At 39.6% G+C, this 21635-nt stretch overlaps 1 protein-coding gene across 3 annotated transcripts in view; it reads left to right on the forward strand.

The window, feature by feature from the left end:
• RPS6KA2 (ribosomal protein S6 kinase A2) overlaps nucleotides 1-21635 on the forward strand; it is a 185492-nt gene that overhangs the window by 19155 nt on the left and 144702 nt on the right. Inside the window, exon 1 of one of the 3 annotated variants that reach the window (XM_079971866.1) lies at nucleotides 1181-1326. The exons of 1 other annotated variant lie outside the window; for it this stretch is intronic. In XM_079971866.1, the coding sequence (XP_079827992.1) occupies nucleotides 1279-1326 (48 nt within the window). In that variant the 5' untranslated portion in view covers nucleotides 1181-1278. Of the gene's footprint in view, nucleotides 1-1180; nucleotides 1327-4450; nucleotides 4664-21635 lie in introns of those variants that run through there. One more of the 3 variants, XM_079971867.1, reaches the window with a different exon arrangement.

Genomic DNA, 21635 nt, shown 5'->3' on the forward strand with positions numbered 1-21635 from the left:
CGCTGTGGGTTAAAGCCTCAGCGCCTAGGACTTGCTGATCGAAAGGTCGGCGGTTCGAATCCCTGCGGCGGGGTGCGCTCCCGCTGCTCGGTCCCAGCGCCTGCCAACCTAGCAGTTCGAAAGCACCTCCGGGTGCAAGTAGATAAATAGGGACCGCTTACCAGCGGGAAGGTAAACGGCGTTTCCGTGTGCGGCTCTGGCTCGCCAGAGCAGCGATGTCACGCTGGCCACGTGACCCGGAAGTGTCTCCGGACAGCGCTGGCCCCTGGCCTCTTAAGTGAGATGGGCGCACAACCCCAGGGTCTGTCAAGACTGGGCCCTACGGGCAGTGGTACCTTTACCTTTACCTATGCACTGAAGTGTTCAGACAGTTGCAATAAAGTAAATAATAACTGTAATCATTTGTTCTTTTGTGATGCTGCTAGGCAGCAACTCACAAAGTGGCCACTAGCATCAATGTTCTGTTAGTATACCATATACAGGTATTGAAAAAAGTCCACAGGTCCAAATCTCTATGCAAAATTAGAATTTGAGCTCACCCCTCACACTGCTTTTTATAAACACCCTATCCACCAACAATTCTAACTTCCCCACCAATTTTGCAAGATTGGGCACTCACATATAAAATACAGACTTCACTTCCCTTTCTAATTTTAGAAAGATGTGTTTGTATTCCTTATGTAAGTCTCAGTAATTCATCCAAAGAAGAAGTGAAAATGGAAGATTATTTCATTGTGCTTGGCTGACTCACACAGACCGCTCACCATTAATAGGTGTGCTGTGGCAAACTGCACGCAGTAGGCATAGCTTGGTATCTCTTACCGTTTTGGATACTGAAACAGATTCTTCTGTTGCATGGGCTTTTAAGGAGCAGATGTTGAGAGAGGTGGCTCATCTCCTGCCTTTTTTTTGCTTACGCTCCCCTTTCTAACAAACAATGCGCTTCCTTTCACAACTTCTCAATTTATTTTGATGCAGACACAACCAGGAGGCTTTTTCGTTACCTTCTTCTCTCTTTTTAGCTGACAAATAGAACTACTTGGCACCATCCAAAACCAGAGCTGAGCTACCACATGTCCCCCGGTATTTTATCTGAATCAAAGATTACTTCCAGCCTAGCCCTTTGCTTGTAATCTCCAGCTGTTTGGGAGGGGTGCTGTTTTCTGGTGTGACGTACAGGGTTAAGCAGATAACCAGAGAAGATGAAATGTGCCTGTTTCTCTGGGCAAAATGGATTGAAAATCCAACCGATTCCACCTTTGTAAATGCTGAATAAAAATGATAAAGCTGCCTCACAAGAAATTCCAAAAATTGTTCATTAAAAAGGTAAGTTTCTCAGTGGGGTTTTTTGTGCATGTTTTTGTTGCCTTGATCCACTAAAAGTTTTGACAATTGCTTTGGTTTGATGTGATAATAAATACAAAGGCTCAGGGACATAGAACATCATTCACTCAAGTTCTGCAGCATGTGACATAGTGCAAAACTGGTTTATTGCTTGCAAACATATTCCCCCCCCCCCCATTCTGGTTAAGGTCTTTGGGGAAATAGTATGTGTTCCAATAAAAGTAATTTTTGTTCCTTTTGACTGTAATGCCTTTATCAGAAAGATGGTACATAATATTCATTTCACCAAGTGATATATAATGATAGAAGAAGAAATGTAAGGGGAAACCCTGGGAAGAGAAAGGAAGATTACACTCGTTTTAGTGTTTTATTGGGGCATGTTCCTCTGATGTTGGTGGGTGTGCAGGAAGTAAGCAAGAGTAAAAAATGTGCAGTAATTATATTCAGCTCTGATAGATAATTGCAGGTGATTTAACATGGGGATTAAATTGTGCCTTATTAGTTACTATATCTGGAACTTTGTTACTCCTATAATTGCCCTTTTTAAATATCTTAATTTCATGCAGAGAGAAATGTGCACTATTACTGGAAAAAGTTTTTTAAAGCATATATTCTTCGCATTTCCACCTTCATCTTCATCTTCCTGTACTTGATGATTTTCATGTTATTTTTTAAAATATTGTAATAACCATGGCAGGTAAGACAAGGTGTGAAGAGTTGGCAAAAACTTTGAAGTTTGGGGCCCTTTATGAGTATTTTCAAGTGCCACTGAGTAAGCAAGGAAACCTTTGCAGCATCCATTTAAAGGACAGCTTATGCCCCTGCTGAAATCTATTATTTCTTCATCCTCTTGGCACATACATCCATTCCTGTTAATTCAGTGAGTGTAAGTTTCTGTTCCAAGGACAGAATTGGGGTTTTTGTTTGTTTTTGTAGAAGCAGTATACATGGAGTGCAATGTATCCAAACCATAAAAAAGCAGAGGAATCTTTATACACAGAGTAACTAGAAACAATGAAACTGCACCAATGATATCAATCATTGACCCCTCCCACATTCCATCATGGACAAGACGTCATTAACCATATACTTTAATCTCTTCATTACTTAAATTGGCTGTTGTACAGTTGAATCTTTCTCTCTCTCTCTCTCCACACTCACACACTAGCATTTTAAGAGACTTTAGTCTCTCCTTTTTCTCCCAAGGAGCTGGTTCATCCCCCTAATTAGTGTCACCATCTCCACTACCCATCTCTTAGACTGCTGTTGTATCTTCACATTCAAGTTTGAATTTTAGTGAATTTAAACGCACAATTTGATGGTCCTGGGATTGACTTCAGGTGGCAGAGATTAGATAGGAAAACAGGAAATTTCTGGACACAGGAAGACCAAGGGGATGGGGGATGGAGAGAAACAGCACTATATTGGATCAAGGCCATAATATATAATCATGGATATCTCATCAAACAGTCCCACACATTTTGATTGCTGGCATTTATAACATTCAAAGCATGTAGATAACCTTTTTAAATAGTATGCATGAGAAGGGAATATTTAGTTTTTCACCCTTCAAATTTTAATTTTGTGCAGTCTCTGATATGTGTAGTTTGTGTTAGTGTGGCTCACTGATGAGCAACTGTTTTGGTCAGATAAAGTGAATGTGGGCGTAACAGAAAAATGCTCAGCATTATTCAGAGTGGAAAAAGCAGCTAGATTATTGGTGATGCTTGGTGTCCCATAGCAACCTGTTCTCTTGTGAAAAGGTGTATCTATGAGCTACTGTATAATCACACACTGGGATATATATTAATCAGGGCCCTGTTCACACCATGTGGTTTGTTTGTTTTTATCATGCTAGAAGGGAATAATTTTTTCCACTTTCCCCAGGAAAAAAAGACTTATTTATGCCAGTCCAACATGAAAAAGCATAAATATGCAGCAGTGTCATACAGTCACACTTTACATTCAGACATATACACTGAGTGTGTAGAAATATAACATTTTCAAAGCCATTTCTTCTACACCATCCTAGCATCGGTAATCCCAATTTGCTTTGGAAGCAGAATAAACATACTAATGTAAGGAGCCAATGGTGAGTGCAAGTGAGAATATCTGAGGCCTGGGACACTCAAGGCACCTACTTTGGTTTGAGGGTTCAAGTAGGCTTAAAATCCCACAAAGGAACTTCTCATTTCCTCAGCTGCTTCCACCCACAAATGTATCTCTCTCCTAGCTCTTGTACCAAGGTGTTATGCTCATGGCTACTCTTCTTCCATAGGGATCTTTCCAGTGCCACACTCCATCCATAGAGGTAATGTTAATCTGCCTTTCCATGATTCAAAATAGTGACAGGAGTCTCTGAGTAGTTCTGTGCTCTCAGCACTGTTGTGAATCTTCACACTGGCATGCTACGGTATTGTCTGAAGGCAACCCCGAAGCCACCTAATATCAGATGGCCTAGTGGGGCTGTGGGGCTCATCTGACCTCCAGTTGGTTACTTCAACTGCTGCTTACAAAGAGGATTGGTTCTGTTGCTGCATCTGCACCGTTCTGACCCCACTCCTGTCTCCTCTCCCTCTTATCTCCCACTAAGTAGCAGCACAAATGACTGGCATTCAGGTGAGGACTGCCGCCCCATCATGCTGCCCACCTTACCAAAGCTAAGCAAGTCTGAATCTGATCAGTGCCCAGCTGTGTGGGTGACTGTCTTGGGTTCCATGAGAGAATAGAGGTGTTATACAAATTTAATGAAATAAATAAGCCATTTGTGTTATAAATTGTAACTTAGTAACTGCATTAAGGGAAATTTTTAAAAGCTGGCAAGAAACACTTAAGTGTTATAAGGAAGGATAGAAAAATGATGAAAACATATTTTCATTTTTGTAAACTGGAGGGTGAAAAATTATGAAAAAATGTAAATGACGTTGTTGGCTGTTTCTCATTTGCATTTATGTAGTGCAGCTAATATTCAGCCAGCACTATATAAATATGCATATCTGAATGTCTTCTCTGAAATGTTAGAAAGGGGAGGGGAATAACCTTATATATTCCTCCTCAAGAATATAGGAGGATTTTATGTTGCCTGATTATTGCTTTGTAATAGCTTGTAAGAAATAATCTCCATTTGATCTGACTACTATCACCAGTGGAAGTTTTTGTCCTTAGAGAACATATGCTTGAGTCATCAATACAAGGGGAAGGAGGAATGAAGAGAGAGAGAAAAAGAGAGATAAGCCTTCCATTGCTTTCAGCTTTATATATCTGTTAGACGTCTCTGAGCATCCACCCATTTCATATGAGAATCATATACATGGGCAAGGTATTTCTGTTCTTTTGAAATTGATCCCTTTTCTTGTTTTTCCACATTTGCATGAATGTGGTAGAATGAAAAACGTTTCTACTAATTTGTACTTAAAACTGCTCATATGCTTCCTTTTGCACTTATTTTTGCTGTTTGTCAGTGCCTGCTGCATCTTATAGCTATTTGTGAGGTACTTGTTTATGTGTGAGAGAGGAAGAAAATCTGAAAGAGGAGAAAAGACATAGCTAGATTCCTATGCAATTCTGATCCAAGTTTTGAACATGAGTGCAGTTAACTCTCCTTTCCTGGTACTCCGAATTTAAAGTGAGGGTTGTAGGAAATGTTGGTTTTAAGATTTAACTCGAGTTAATATGATTCAGCTCGCAACTATGCAAAAGGGAAATGTGCTTCATTCGTGAAGAATTATATATGATTTATGATTAGCGTCAGTATTTAAACAGCAAAAGTCCCCCAAAACTGCAGATTCCTTAATTGTCTCCCTAAGCCAGGCTAGCCCAACCATCTAGGCAGGTGAGCCACCTGCCTGTGGTGCCAAAATTCCAAGGCTTTCTGCTTCACCCGCATAGGAATTTTGGAGAGACAGAAATAGCCACTGCCTGTACTTCTGGAGGTAGCAATAAGACAGCCCAACAGCTGGTGGGCTGGGTGATATGCCCCATATTACAGCCAAAGACACTGAGAGCTATCTGATCACAGATGCAAAAAAGGAGGATGTAATAATGTAACAGAGATTTAAAAGTGAAAATGAAAATACTACATTCACGGAAGAACGCAGCCGCATAACTTTTATTTAGGGCTGGTTCCCACAACATTGTAAGACAAACTATGGCTTACCGAGACTGCAAACATGTGGACTCCCTGAGAGGAACTCACAGCTGCCTTGCTCCTCCCCAATCCTTTTTACAACTGTGCCATGCCCAACTAAGCCAAGGTTTGTTTTGTGTGTCTTCCAAACTAGGACTTGGAGTTAAGTTCTGTCCTTACTAACCACAAGCTGTAGCTAGCCTTGGCTGCAGATCAGAGAGAACTTAACCACAAGCCTCTTTTTCAGCTTCACCACAAACCATGGTCTCAGAGTTTGGCTTTTAGGGTTCTGTGAACCAGTTTAATGTCCTGTCTGCCTTTCTTCCTGTCTTGGCTCTTATTTAAAATCCCACTATCATTGCTAATTTGTTATTTCTGCACCTTATATGAACATAGGGACTATAACTGCCTAGGAACAAACAGTATTCACTTTCAAACATCAGTCTTATTCACTGTCCTAAAATGAATTTTTGAATGCATGGCTATCTCTGAGATTAGGATCAAGCACAATATTTTGAAATCATTATTATGTGTAGCTTCTTTATGATATAAACAGGATTATTCTTGTTTGTTTACAATTCATTCTGTTAGGATTTAGGATTTCAATATGCCTGCTTGCCTTGAGTAGCTTTGTGTGTGGAGAGAGAGAAAGAAAGGATTTCAGGGTGAAATTAGTCCTTATATATATATATTATTTATACTATTTTAATCCAGCCATTCTCACCATAATATGGCAGCTCATATTCTCCTGGATTCTTAGGGTACATGTTCATAGTAATTGAGTATTTGCATTCATTTTCAGGACCTAACACTATTCACATTACTATCTGCCTGCACCTAACAAATGGCTGATGCTTATGTGAATACGCACACATCATATTTAAAGTACAGTCACATATTTCTACTCAAGGGTACATTACATATCCCTGAATGAAGATGATTGTGTCCATCTTTTAGTAGTTGCAACATTATATATAGTAGGGGTGGCTAAGATGCGGTCCTTTGGATGTTGTCAGACTCAAAACTCCCATCAACCCAGCCAGCATGGCTGATGGGAGCTGTAGTTCAACAACACCCATAATATCCATATGGGCACAGATTAGCTATCTCTGCTCTAGAAGGATCAAAGTGTATATGCAAGAAAGTTACTGAGGTTGCAGTCCTATCCCTACTAACTCTCAGGGATCTAGCAATAAGCCCAATTGAATGCATTGGGAGTTCTGAACAGATAAGTGGAAGCGTTGCTATAAGACATTTTCAAAGGAGGATATTTGGTGTGAGAAATAATATATATTATTTGGGGGGGTTTCATGTTTTCTTTTTTCTCTCAGTTCATCTAATGTCACCATTTTGTTCCTAAGCTATTAGTAATAATTTGTTTTGGTAATTTCCAACCATCTCATTTTGTGAGTAGCCTGTTATGTTTTAATGGTCCACATACAGGTGTATGTGTGTCTAGACAGATTTCATTAGGAAAAAGCTTTTAGTAGGAACCCATGAACTCTGTTGCATCATCTGAATTTTATCCAGCTTCCTTTCACTGCATTTTATGGATAATTTACACTAAGGGCTCATCCACACTTTGGTTTGGTCCACTTTCTTCAAGAAAACCTGCTGTTTACCACTGAATTGGAACAAATGTCAGTGGGACAAAAGAGAAACCTCCCAGACCTGTGCCTAGAAGTTGTGGACCAAACAGAAGTAATTGCAGGACAAAGGGAAGTGTGGATGAACCCTATTGGTTATTCTGAGCCTGAAAGCTAGACCTTTAAGCTAACTCTCCTGTGCAGCTGCTGCTGCTGCCATCCTGTTGGGAAAATGCCTCAGACATATAATGTATTAGATCAATAGGGAATTGCTGCCTAAGTGATGACAGGTACTGACTTCCGGAGGCGGCGCGAAATGGCAATGGTGGTCCTCTTCGCGCTGTGAAGAGGGGCTCCGCAGGAAAGGGTCGTCCGCTACGGCAAAGCAGAGACCCATTAAGAAAAACCATAGGCAGAGTGAGCCTGTGGCCGTGGGACTCGGCGGGCACCAGAAGCCCCCCCAGAAACGAAGAAGGAACCCCGTAAGGGGCTCCGGAGCGTGGAAGGGGGAGCGGTGCTGTGAGTTCATCGCTCTTTCTGCGGAAGTGAAGCCGCGCGGCTGCTGCCGATGAGCGCCGACCTTTTTTCCTGGAACGTCAGACTCTAAACTACAAACCCGTGAGTAGGGGATTTTAAAAAGATTTGGGACTAAAGTGACTGAAATTTGGCTAAAAGCGGGAGACGTAACTAGGAAGTCCATCTCCTTACCGTGCTTAAAGGATTAAAGTAAAGACTTTGACAAGCTGGAAGCATTCAAAAAAGGCTGTAAAAAGTGTGGAATTTCGTGCAACAATTGAACTTTGTTTTTAATAATAACAATTTGAAAAGAGACAATTTTGCTTTAATTTTGTTGGCTTTTGATTGGACCTCTCCTTTCCTTTGTGGATTTACAAATAACTGAGAAGCCCAAAGTCCCGGACTGCCGGGGCAACAAAGAGCTGTCAAATTGCTGAAAACGTATTGAATTCTGAAAGTGCTACATTTGAGCGTTACAGTTTAGCTACAAATTGGGGAACTGTATCTTGCACATCTTTTAAGACTTTGTTTCAACATTGAGGAAGCTCTACAACCTAAAGGGAATCTGAAGGCTCTCTTTAAATCTGTTTTTAACAGCTGGGATGTTAATGGCGGAACAGCTTTTTCTTTCTACTGAAGTATAATTGTACTCCCTCTAGAGGACTTTGGATTCACAATTCTTTGGGAACTGTATTTTGTTTTGACTTTCTGCTGCCTTGTTGTTTACTTTTTTGGAAATGTCTTTCCCACGGGACTGTATATAACTTAACCTTGGCATGTAGTCAGGATTGGAATGAGTGGCACAGGGAAAGCAAGAGCGGCTAAAACGAAAGCTAAACAACTAGTACAAACAACTTTGACTTCTCAGCCACGCAGATCTTCTGTCCCAGCTGTTCTAGTACAAGAAGAGGTAGTTGCGCAAACTGCACCAAAGGATATGGCATCTGGAGAATTTGAAACAGTTTTAAATCAAATTTTGGAACAACTGGCAATTTTGAATAAAAAGGCAGATGAGCATTTATCCAAAATTGACCAAGCAACAGCCACTATTAGCAAACTGACTGATCAAGTTGCTCAACATACACAAGCAATTGGGAATATTCAGGAAGCAACTGTGGAAAACCGTAAATTGGCTGAGGAAGCCAATCAGAAAGCAGAGGCAGCCAATCAGAAAGTTGATGCATTAAAAGTGGAGGTAAACCCCTTGCACAAACAGATCAAGGAACAGCAGGTCTACCTGGCTATGACGGAACTGAAGAATAGGGAAAATAATCTTAGGTTGAGAGCTATCCCAGAACTTGAACAGGAAGACCTGATTGGTTATCTGACATCAGAAATTACAAAGTTCTGGGGTATAGAAGAAGATAAGGACTTTAAAATTGTAACTGCTTTTAGATTGGGAAGAGTGGTGAGGAAGGACAGATCCAGAGACTGTCTGATCATCTTGATATCTAAGCAAGAGAGAGATAAAATACTAGGCCTTCATTTTGGAAAATCACTTGTTATTCAAGGCATCAAGGCAGAAATCTACAAAGATATCCCGAAACAACTTTTGGACCTTAGAGATACTTATATAGAATTAACAAGACTACTGAGAAGCAACTCAATTCCCTTTAGGTGGGAGTTCCCTCAAGGACTACCCTTCAACTTCAAAGGAAAGAAAGTTAAAATCAAAACAGCAGAGGATCAACAAAAGTTTTTGAACGACCACGAAGAGGACCTACAGAAAGGAATAACAGGATCTTGGCCACCACCTCCACCTATACCTACACCAGCACCTACACCCTCGGGACCAGAGGACCAAAAGAAAGAGACGCCACCACAGGACTAACAGACTGATCCAGGATGTCTCTGCAGCTTCTTAGTTGGAATATAAATGGCGGAAATTCCCCAGAAAAAAGAAGAAGAATTTTTCATATATTGAAAAAAGAACAATTTGACATTATTTGCTTGCAGGAAACACATGTGACTAGGCTTCATAGAAAAGTGTTAATTAATAAAAGACTAGGTCAAGAATTTATTTCATCGGACAAAGTTAAGAAAAGAGGAGTGGTGATTTATGCAAAGGAGAGCCTGTCACCAAAACTCTTATTTAAAGACGAGCAAGGAAGAATTTTGGCAATTGAAATACAGGTCCAAGGAGAAAAGTTTTTAATATTAGGAATTTATGCGCCGAATGAGGGGAAATCAGAATTTTACAGGAAACTGCATGAGACAATTCTGGACTATCTGGACTATACCAACATCATTATGATGGGAGATATGAATGGAGTGGTCTCTACAAATATGGATAAGTCACAAAATCAAAATTTAACAAATGACAGCAGACTACCTAAAACTTTCTTTGAACTAACTGACAATATGGATTTGATTGATATATGGAGGACAAAGAACCCCTTAGGCAGAGAAGGAACTTTCTTTTCTGAAGCCCACCTGTCATGGACAAGAATCGACCAAATATGGATAACTAGAGGACTGGCACCTAAGACTAGAAAAGTGGAAATCTGCCCAAAAACCTGCTCCGACCATAATGCTATGAAAGTGGAAATGAGACTTATTCCAACCGGTTCCTTCAGATGGAAAATGAATGACACCCTATTAAGAGATCAGGAGATTGTCAAGAAAGCCCAAAAAACTTTAAAAGACTATTTTGAAATAAATTTGAATACTACGGTGGAAAAAAGAATAATCTGGGACGCAAGTAAAGCAGTTATGAGAGGGTTTTTGATACAACAGAACACAATAAAGAAAAGACTTTGGAATGAAAAAAAGGATAAGATTATAGACAAGATAAGAGATGGTGAGAAAAAATTGAGATCAAAACCTAAATCACAGGAGGTTCTGAGAGAAATTAAATTTTATCAAGCACAATACGCTAAATTGATAAATCAAGAAGTTGAGTGGAAAATTAAACAGATGAAACAAAGATCATTTGAATCAGCGAATAAGTGTGGGAAACTGCTGGCATGGCAGTTGAAAAAGAGACAAAAATTGAACACGGTTACCAATTTAGAGATTGAAGGGAGGAATATCCAGAAACCAGAGGAAATTAGAAAGTGCTTCCAGAGATACTTCAAACAACTTTATATGCAAGGGCCGCAGGAAGAGACTGAGATAGACCATTTCCTAAAAATTTATGGACTACCAAAATTATCCCAGGAAAAGAGAACAATCCTAAATGATAAAATAACGCAACAAGAAATTGAGGGTGCCATTCAGAATATGCAACTAGGCAAATCTCCAGGACCTGATGGTCTTACCTCCAAGTATTACAAGACATTGAAAGATTTTTTGACACAACCACTAATGGAGGTCTGTAACCAGATCATGGAGGGGAAGAAGGCACCAGAATCGTGGAAAGAAGCTTTCATCACATTGATACCTAAAGTGGAATCTGAAAAGACTCAACTTAAGAACTACCGTCCCATCTCACTCCTAAATGTGGATTATAAAATCTTTGCGGATATTTTGGCAAGTAGATTTTAAAAAGTGCTAAATGAAGTAATTCATAAAGATCAGGCAGGCTTTCTTCCAGGTAGACATTTGTTTGATAATACCAGGAACATTATAGATATTTTGGAACTTTTGCAAACTAATATTAACACAAAAGCAGTGTTTATTTTTATTGATGCGGAGAAGGCCTTTGACAACATTTCTTGGAGGTTTATGAAGAAAAACTTGGAAGGGATGGGAGTGGGACGGGGGTTTGAAAATGGAATAGAGGCAATTTACTCAGAGCAAAAAGCTAAATTGATAGTTAACAATGTGGTGACAGAAGAGTTTAAAATTGAAAAAGGAACCTGACAAGGTTGCCCCTTATCCCCTCTGTTATTTATTTCAGTCCTAGAGGTGCTTTTGAACATGATTAGGGAGGACCGGTTGGTGCAAGGAATACAGGTCGGAGTGAAACAGTATAAATTGAAAGCCTTTGCAGATGACTTGGTAATAACATTACAGGAGCCAGAATCTAGTACGAAAAGAGTTTTGGAACTGATATATGAGTTTGGTCGGGTGGCGGGATTCAAATTGAATAAGCAAAAAACTAAGGTTTTGGTAAAAAATCTGACATCTTCGGAAGCAGAAAGGTTTCAGAATGAGACAGAGTTAAATGTGGTTAAAAAAGTGAAGTACCTAGGGGTTAATTTGACTGCTAAAAATTTGAATTTATTTAAAGATAATTATTAAAAAATGTTGGTCAGAAATTAAAAAAGATTTAGAAATTTGGTCAAGATTGAAACTTTCCTTGCTGGGTCGAATTGCAGCTATAAAGATGAATGTATTGCCAAAGATGTTGTTTTTGTCTCAAACTCTACAGATTGTGGACAGAGTGGAATGTTTTGGAAAATGGCAGAAAGATATCTCTAAGTTTATCTGGCAGGGCAAAAAGCCCCGAATAAAATTTAAAATATTGACGGATGCAAAGGAAAGAGGGGGGTTTGCCCTGCCAGATTTAAAGTTATATTATGAAGTTGCAGCTTTCTGCTGGATGAAAGATTGGTTACTTCTTGAGAACACTGATGTCCTAGATCTGGAAGGGTTTAACAATGCTTTTGGTTGGCATGCATACTTGTGGTACGACAAGGTAAAGATTCATAAAATGTTCAAAAACCATATTGTCAGAAAAGCAATATTTATTGTTTGGACAAAATATAAAGACTTACTAGAAAGTAAGACCCCGAGATGGTTATCACCAATGGAGGCTAAGGCCCGGAAGAGACTCAATATGGAGGCCGGCTGGCCGAAATATTGGGAATTAATAGAAAAAATTGGAGACAAATGGAGGTTGCAGAGCTTGGAGAAATTAAAGAATAAGGTGCAAGATTGGTTACATTACGCCCAAATCCAAGAGGTTTTTAAATTGGACAAAAAGATAGGATTCCAGGTGGAGAAGTCGAAATTAGAGACAGAACTGTTGGAACCAAAGACTAAGGTATTGTCGAGAATGCATAACTTGCTGCTTAAATGGAATACACAGGATGAGACTGTTAAATCAGCCATGATAAAATGGGCTCAGGATATAGGGTATAACATTATGTTTGAGGACTGGGAAAGGTTATGGACCACCGGAATAAAATTCACGGTATGTAATGCTTTGAAGGAGAATATTATGAAAATGATATATAGGTGGTACATGACCCCAGTCAAGCTTGCAAAAATATATCACCTGTCTGATAATAAATGTTGGAAATGTAGAGAGGCTGAGGGGACATTCTTTCACCTCTGGTGGACATGCCCAAAAGTGAGGGTCTTCTGGGAAATGATCTATAATGAACTAAAAAAGGTATTTAAATATACCTTTGTTAAGAAACCGGAGACCTTCCTCTTGGGCATTGTCGGCCAGAAAGTGTTAAAGAAGGACAGAAGCTTCTTTATGTATGTGACAACAGCAGCAAGAATACTCATTGCAAAGTACTGGAAGACACAAGACTTGCCCACACTGGAAGAGTGGCAGATGCAATTGATAGACTATATGGAACTGGCTGAAATGACTGGCAGAATCCGAGACTTGGGAGAAGAAACAATGGAAGAGGACTGGAAGAAGTTTAAGGATTATCTACAAAAATATTATAAGTTGTATGAATGTTAAGTATTTGTACGATTTAGAAAATACCAGCTCCAGCAAATAGGCTTTGTAAAATAGAAAATTAAGTTATAAGTAAGAAAAGGTCAAAATTTAAGGCAATATTTTGTTTAATTTTAAGGTATGAGCAATTGATAAAAATTATTTTAAATTTAGAAGTATAATATCTGGAAAGTACAAAATAAGGTATGAAATAAGGTAATAATTTGCTGACATTCTGATTATAAATAATGCAGGGTAAGGAGATGCGAGGAAGTCCAGTTAGTTATATAAGAAAAGTTATATTGAATGGTTGGTTATATTTTTCTCTTTTTTCTTCTTTATTTTTTATTTTTTATTTCTTTCTTTTTATATGGTTTCTTGGTGTATTTGTTTTGGTTTTTTGGTGTAGGGATCTTGTATTATGTATTTTGAAAATTTAATAAAATATTTATTAAAAAAAAAAGTGATGACAGGTACTACATTTCTGTCCTCATTTTATTTAAAGATGTTGGTCTGAAAAGAAAATGATAAATGTAAGCAATTTCAGTAGCTGGATTCATCTCTGAAACCTTTTACAGATACCAGCCCACGAGAGCTATAGAGAACTGAAATACAAAATGTCTCTTCAGAATTGTTACTCATTTTGGTGCCTCCGTTTTTGAATGCCTTTCTTTAGAAAGCTTAGGCCTTCTATTTGTCTATTCGACACTGTCATCTGTCACTGAGATAAAAGTATTTTCCCTCTTAGTCAAACCTACTGGTGTTATGAGGGATTTCCAAAAAAATAGGCCTGGTAGCAAGTAGTAGGTCCTCTGTGTGTAGAAGATGGAGAAATGCTGCTGGATGACAGAAAGAAAGTGGAACTGTTCAACACTTACTTTGCCCAAAAGGAAAGGAGTGCCTAATTTGGTGATAACAGAATAAACAATGTAAGGGGGGAGCTGCAGCCCAAGATAAAAAAGAGGTAGTAGGGAGCATTTGGAAGTGAATTCAAACATCCAGGGCCTGATGAGCTGCACCCAAGGGTACTAAAGGAGCTTGTCGATGTAATCTCAGAGGCTTTGTCTATGATCTTTGAGAATTCTTGGAGAACAGGCGAGGTCCCTACAGACTGGAGGCAGGCAAATGTTGTTCTCATCTTCAAAAACGGGGGGGGGGGGGGGGAGAGAGAAGAAGACCCAAGTAACTACAGTGGTACTTTGGGTTATGGACGCTTCAGGTTACACACTCCGTTAACCCAGAAATATTACCTTGGGTTAAGAACTTTGCTTCAGGATGAGAACGGAAATCGTGCTCTGGCGGCGCAGCAGCAGCAGGAGGCTCCATTAGCTAAAGTGGTGCTTCAGGTTAAGAACAGTTTCAGGTTAAGAACGGACCTCCAGAACGAATTAAGTTCTTAACCTGAGGTACCACTGTGTTGATTGCTGAGCTTGACATCGATACCAGGAAAGGTCCTAGAACAGATAATAAAATGGTTGGTCTGTGCGCACTTAGAAAAGGATACTGTGGTTACAAAGACCCAGCATGGGTTTCTCAAAAACAGGTCATGCCAGACAAATCTCATTTCTTATTTTAATAGAGTTACAAGCTTAGATGATCAGGGGGTTACTGTGGATGTAGTGTATATTGATTTCTGAAAGGCTTTTGACAAAGTCCCCCCATGATATTATTGCAGAGATGCTGGTAAAATATGGACCGGAAGGGATAACAGGTGGATTAGTAGCTGGTTGACTGACTAAACCCCAAGAGTGCTCACCAATGTTTCCTAATCATCCTGTAAAAAATGACAAGTGGGGTGCCATAGGATTCTGTCCTGGGCCCGTTGTTGTTCAACATCTTTATAAATGACTTGGATGAAGATATTGAGGGGATGCTCATTGAATTTGCAGATGACGCCAAACTGGGAGGGATAGCTAATGCCGCAGAAGACAGAATCAGAATTCAAAATTACCTTAACAGATTGGAGAACTGGGCACAGGCTATCAAAATGAATTTCAATAGGGACAAATGTAAGGTTCTGCACTTAGGCAGGAAGAATCAGATGTGCAAATATAGGATGGGGGACATCTGGCTTACTAGCAATACATGAGAAAAGGATCTAGGGTTCTTGGTGGACCACAAGCTTAACATGAGTCAACAGTGTGATGCAGCAGCAAAAAAGCTAATGTTCTCCCAGCCCTCAGGTTGGATCCCTATTACTCATATTTCCCATTAGATAATATAATATTACTAACTTTGTTCTAAAGTTACAGTGTTAGCTTATCAGCATAGCACTTCTCTCGCATTTGTTTCATCCTCCTAAGAAAAAAATTAATTGCACCTGTACTTATTTTCCCCTGACTTATTTTTTAAAGGAGATGCAGCCAATTTTTGTTATTATGGCATTCCAATGCATTTTGTCTTGGCATTCAGAATGATCTCCCATCAGTATCACTTCTTCTCTCGTGACTTAATATTTTTCCATTATATGAGAGCACATTTGTCCTTTCACGCAATCTAACAAAATAACAACCCTATATCCCAGTAAGCCGGGGAAAGAGGTACACTGCCAGTACACCAACACAATTGCCTGCCACATGCTACAATCACCCAGCCCAGAACAGAATGGGGAAATAGGCTGCTCTGCATAGCTCCAAATGGAGCAACAGCAGCCATACCATGGCAGTGTCCCTACCAGTAAAGGCCAGCATGACAGTGTCGCAGAGGAGATGAGTCCAAGTTGTGGAGATAATGTGGTTGAAATTTAGAGGAAGTCTCCCCAGTTATTTCCCCTCTTTCCCTCTTGCCCCATCAAGCACATACCACTCTTGAGGTATTTTCATGTATCATTGTACAATATTCTGAAATCCATTGGGACAAAGGACAGTTGTTGTTGGACTACAACTCCCATCATCTCTGATCATCGGCAGGACTGCTGAGGCTGATGGGAGTTGGGTATCCAATAACATCTGGAGGGGACCATGTAGGCTACCCTTAGTGCTGGAGTGGGAAGATGTAATGAGAGATAGCCTCCTGTGTCCTGCTGATAGTATAATATAATAAACACAACAATGTATTTGCTATACAATAAACAACACTACTATACAATACAATACACAACAATAAAATGGAGAGGCAACAAATTATAAAATGACACAGCACCTTCCATTCCACTCTGAAAACCACTGTGGCATAGGCAAGAAGACACCAGCCACCGAAGATCATTGGTATTCAACTCTGCTTATACCATCCATTGTTAATAATAATAATAATAATAATAATAATAATAATAATAATAAATTTATTATTTATACCCTGCCCATCTGGCTAGGTTCCCCCAGCCACTCTGGGTAACTCCCAACAAAACATTAAAATACAATAATTCATCAGACATTAAAAGCTTCCCTAAACAGGGCTGCCTTCAGATGTCCTCTAAAAGTTGGATAGTTGTTAATTTCTTTGACATCTGATGGGAGGGTGTTCCACAGGGCAGGTGCCACTACCAAGAAGGCCTTCTGCCTGGTTCCCTGTAACCTCACTTCTTGCAGTGAGGGAACCGCCAGAAGGCCCTCAGAGCTAGACCTCAGTGTCTGGGCAGAACAATGGGGGTGGAGACGCTCCTTCAGGTATACAGTTCTGACCATGTGATTTATTTGACCACTTCCAGATGGCTTGTTTGTTGAGCAAAAATCCTGATTTGTTTATGGTGAAGTTATGTGACATTACTTCAAGTGTTATCCTGCAGTGCATTTCTGCATTATTTTCCTTATTGCAGTAAGTCAGATTTGGGGTAAAGTGGATTTGTTGTACAAGAGCTCCCAAACAACTTTAATTACACAACCTGAATTTGCCAATGTGATTGAATCCCAGCCCCCAAATAGTGACAGCCTGGAAGCACCTGTAGAGCACAGCAGTGAATTTTAAGCCTCAAGTCTGTAACTATAAATGCTAGCTTATGCACATTAGTGATATATCCGTAATTGCTTTGACAGCTGGCTTGGGCTTTCCTATGCTTCCAAACTGTGAGACAGTGTAAATGTTAAGTGACTGTACAGTTTCTGAATGATGTAAAAATTCTTTTAGAATAATGTTTATAACAATATTAATATTAATATTAATATACCCTATACTCGGAGTTCTCAGAGCGGTTCACAGAATAAACTCAAAATATAAAACAGCAAAATAAATAATCAAAATAAAAACAACAACAACCCAATAACCCCCTCCCCCCCCAAAACACCACATTTTAAAAGGGCATAGGATGTCAATCAAATCCACCAAAGGCCTGGTTAAAAAAAAATGCTTTTGCCTGGTGTCTAAAGGTGTACAGTGGTACCTTGGGTTAAGAACTTAATTCGTTCTGGAGGTCCGTTCTTAACCTGAAACTGTTCTTAACCTGAGGTACCACTTTAGCTAATGGGGCCTCCCGCTGCCGCTGTGTGATTTCTGTTCTCATCCTGAAGCAAAGTTCTTAACCCGAGGTACTATTTCTGGGTTAGCAGAGTCTGTAACCTGAAGCATCTGCAACCTGAAGCGCCTGTAACCCGAGGTACCACTGTATAATTAAGGTGCCAGGTGAACTTCCCTGGGGAGAGCATTTCACAGACAGGGAGCCTCTGCAGAAAAGGCCTGTTCTCGTGTTGCCACCATCTGGACCTCTCTAGGAGGAGGCACACAAAGAAGGGCATATTTGTCATTGGTTGGTAGTTGAAATGCTACCTTAAAACTGTAAACCTGAAGTACTATACATACTATAGTAATGTACGTTGGCAGTTTTATAGTGCTATTTTAACTGCCCAGCAGAACAAAGCTCCAAAACACATATAAAATCCTTTAATTCTCTTTAAATCCAGACAAATCTGCAAGACTGTGAGTAGTCTTTTAAAGCTGTATCAGAGAAGTCACACATGGAATTTTGTCAGTCTGATAGTTCTTCATTACGTGTTTGCAAATCTATTCTTCTCTATCACTATAGACACTAAAGTTACATTCCTTTTATTGCTGACTCTCTTGTAATTAACTATTACATATACCCTAAGATCACCAATTTCCTATCGATGGTGAGGTTATAGTTTCAGCTGTGTAACAGCCTTGAGAGTCAAAAGCATTTCCTATGATTAGGTATTGCTCTGTGTGGAGATCTAGCTCTGTGGACTTCATATGCAAAAGTTTACTGCTTCAATTCCTGGTTATAGACTCCCAGGAGAACAGATGCTGATGCCTGGAGATCAGCAGCAAGATACCTCTAAGCAGTGTGTGTGAAAACTATCAGTCTGTCTGTCACACTTCAGTTAGCCTTGACTGCTTGCACAAACAACAAAGTGCTCTTACATCAAAGTTGCCCATCACCAAGTTCACACTTTTAAACTCACAGTTGTAGAATAATGGGAGCAAAATGATTTGGCGCTATGACACATGTGACACAACAAGTCAATGTCTTCTTGTTGTTATGTGATCTGTGTTCCTTGGTTGGGGCTTATAGACACCTGGTGTTTTGCTGCGATTGGCTATGGTGTCAGTGCCAGAATATTCTCTTCTGGTCTGGCTTATCGTCTGTAGGAGATAGAGGGAGGCTGTTGCTTGAGGCTCTCCACTGGCTCTTTTTCTTAATTTTTTTGGTGTAAAGTTTTCCTGGAATCATAGGTACAACTGGGAGTGACCTGAGCAAGCTGAGTTGCAGCAAGTCCTCATGAAATTTCATAAGCATTTTAGTGGAAATTTCTCCCAACAAACATATTTTTACGCAGCTTTTGACTAATGTACACGTTTCTGAAAGCAGTTTATCCTATATTTTCATTTTATGCACACTTCCCCCAACATATACATTTTTGAAACATTGCTTCAGGTGTGTGTATGTCACCTTGAGCTCTTTGGATAAAAAGTGGGATGTAAATGTAATAATAATGAAATAATTCTTTAGTTGGCAAACTGCATTGCTAAATTCAGAGGTGTGCAAATTTTGAAGGATAGCTGTGCTTTGGCTCGTGTATTAGTTTGAGAAGTGTGAATTAGGTGGTTTCTCAAGAGCCACTAGCCATGATGGCTATGCTCTGCCTCCACTGTTGGAGGCAATAAGGCTTCTGAATACCAGTTTTTGGATACTGCAGGAGGGAAGAGTGCTCTTGTGCTCTGATCCGACTTGCAGATTTCCAATAGGCATCTGGTTGACCACTGTGAGAACAGGACGGTGGAGTAGATGGACCAGTGGCTTGCTCCAGCAGGCTCTGCTTCTGTTCAAGAAAATGCAAACAAGATTAAATTTCTCCCCCATTCCTGGAACAAGCATTGCATTCTGATTTCAATCTACCCTGCAACACTCAATCACTCCCCATTTCCTTCCTTAAGCCGGTGATACCCCACAGGCATGGGAGTTCCACTGGTGCAGCCTTCCCCCTGTGCAGCTGTATCATAACTTTGGCATAAGTTTGTATTCTGCCAGCCCAAGGAAGATTTCACAACTGCTCTGTCACAAGAGGGCATAACTCCAGAATAAGATGGTTCTGCTAGACAAGAATGCTGTGAGCTGAAATAGTTGTTAAATAGATATAGATGTGTATTAGACAATGTTTGTAGTTACTCATGTGAAAAAGAATTAAAAATGTTGCAAAGTATTAGTTGAAACAATATTTATCTTTGAGTATGTGCAGTTGGCCTTTGACTCTACGGAGATTAAAAATAAATAAATCCCAGTGGAACATCTATTTCTTGGTACAGTTACTGGTGTTCAGTCATTTTAGTGTGCTTTTAACACTCACTCACTCCTGTTTGCTTTTGAGGGAGGTTTAAATGTGTGCTTTGATGACTGATTTATTTTAAAGCTATGTGTTATGTCCTTTTAGCAGTCACAGACAGATTTAGCAATGGTGCTATTTTAAGATACGATTTATACTGCAGCTTGGACTGATCATTATCATCTCCCTCGTCATTGTACTCCTTCTCTTATGAGGGTAGTATTTGTGTGTTCATTATGCATATCAGGTTAATTTAAGGATGTGTGTACAACACAGGCTTTGAAACTAGCTTAATAATTCCCTCTTCCCAGGGAAGCTGTAGCTCTTTGTGAAGGCCTAGGAATCTCTCAAAGAACATTCCCTGCACCATGGTTGGAAAACTAATAACAGTAAAACTGGTAAAATACCAATATAGGTTTCATATGCTCTTACCACTATGTTTAAGCCACCTTAAATTACTCAGTGTGGTGGGTACTGCTGTTTGGTAAACTGTTGGTTTGGTACAGCTCATCACATTGATTGGGTGGTATTAATTATGCCAGGGATAGGCAGAAAGTAAATTGTAGTACATTGGTGGGTTATTAGCCAATCATAGTTGGCTACCTAGTTCCTCACTAGTTGTTGGGATTGTTCTAAAGAATGCTGGATCTTGGTTTGATCAAGCACGGCATTTCATATGTGCTTAAGAAAGAGGAAAGACTAGGAACCACTTAATGCAAACTACTTGAATTTTAACTGATGAAATCCTAAGTATGCTTTCCAAATGTCACACATTGATGGACAACAGGGATTATCTCCCCCCCCCCCCCATCAATAACACCAAATCAGCTTTAATTGTGTAACCTGAATTTGCTGGTATGCAGTTGAATCAATCCATAATAGCAACAACTTAGAAGTGCTGGCAGTTAAAAGAGAATGGGAATATTTACGAGAGATTTTTGTACTGTGACTGACACTCTCCATGCTAGATTATTATTATTACATGGGTTATACGTTTCTCCAAAACAAATAATTTGGATTGTAGTGGTCTATTATCAAAATGTTCCCGAACATTATTTATACAATATATAAAAGTTAACACTCTCAGCAATCAATGAAAGTCCTCTGCAAAAGCTTCCATGGGCTGATCATGTTCATTTCATCTTTGAATCATGGGAAAAACTCTTGACAAACTAAAGAGATAAGTATCTCAGGTGTTTAAGTGATAACTGGCAATTGGCTTGGTTTATAATTAAGTTTATTGCAGATTTTAGTAATTTTCCACAGTACTGTGTTGGAGTATTGTTGGTGTATAATGTGCACTTAAGTTGAACCAATGCTTCAGGGTGATAACACTGGCTAGACTTTGCTCTTTGAGGATCCGGATATTTTCTTCTGTTTCGATGTTTACCAAGTACAAATGCACAGCTAACTAGGTTCAGAGTGCCAGAAAAGATTTCTGTTTGTGTAACAAAAATGCTCCCACATAGAACACCCACACAATATATTATCAAATATATATTGTTTCCTTTTATGCAGCGGATGTACTGGAAGCCACAATAGACATTTCCTCTATGCTACCATCGTTAAAGAAAAATGCTAATTAAGTAGTATTTATCCTATTATCATGGATGAACTGATCTGGACCCTGCAATCAGCATCTGAGGCTCTTCTTTGTGTGCCTCCTCCATGAGAGGATGACAACAGGAGAACAGGCCTTTTCTGTGATGATTGTTTGTGGAATGCTCTCCCCAGGGAGCCTCACCTGGTGACTCATTACATATCTTTAGGCCCCAAGAGAAAATGCTTTT

This window comes from Podarcis cretensis, assembly GCF_951804945.1.
Source record: "Podarcis cretensis genome assembly, chromosome: 3".
In the NCBI taxonomy this organism is placed as follows: Eukaryota; Metazoa; Chordata; class Lepidosauria; order Squamata; family Lacertidae; genus Podarcis; species Podarcis cretensis.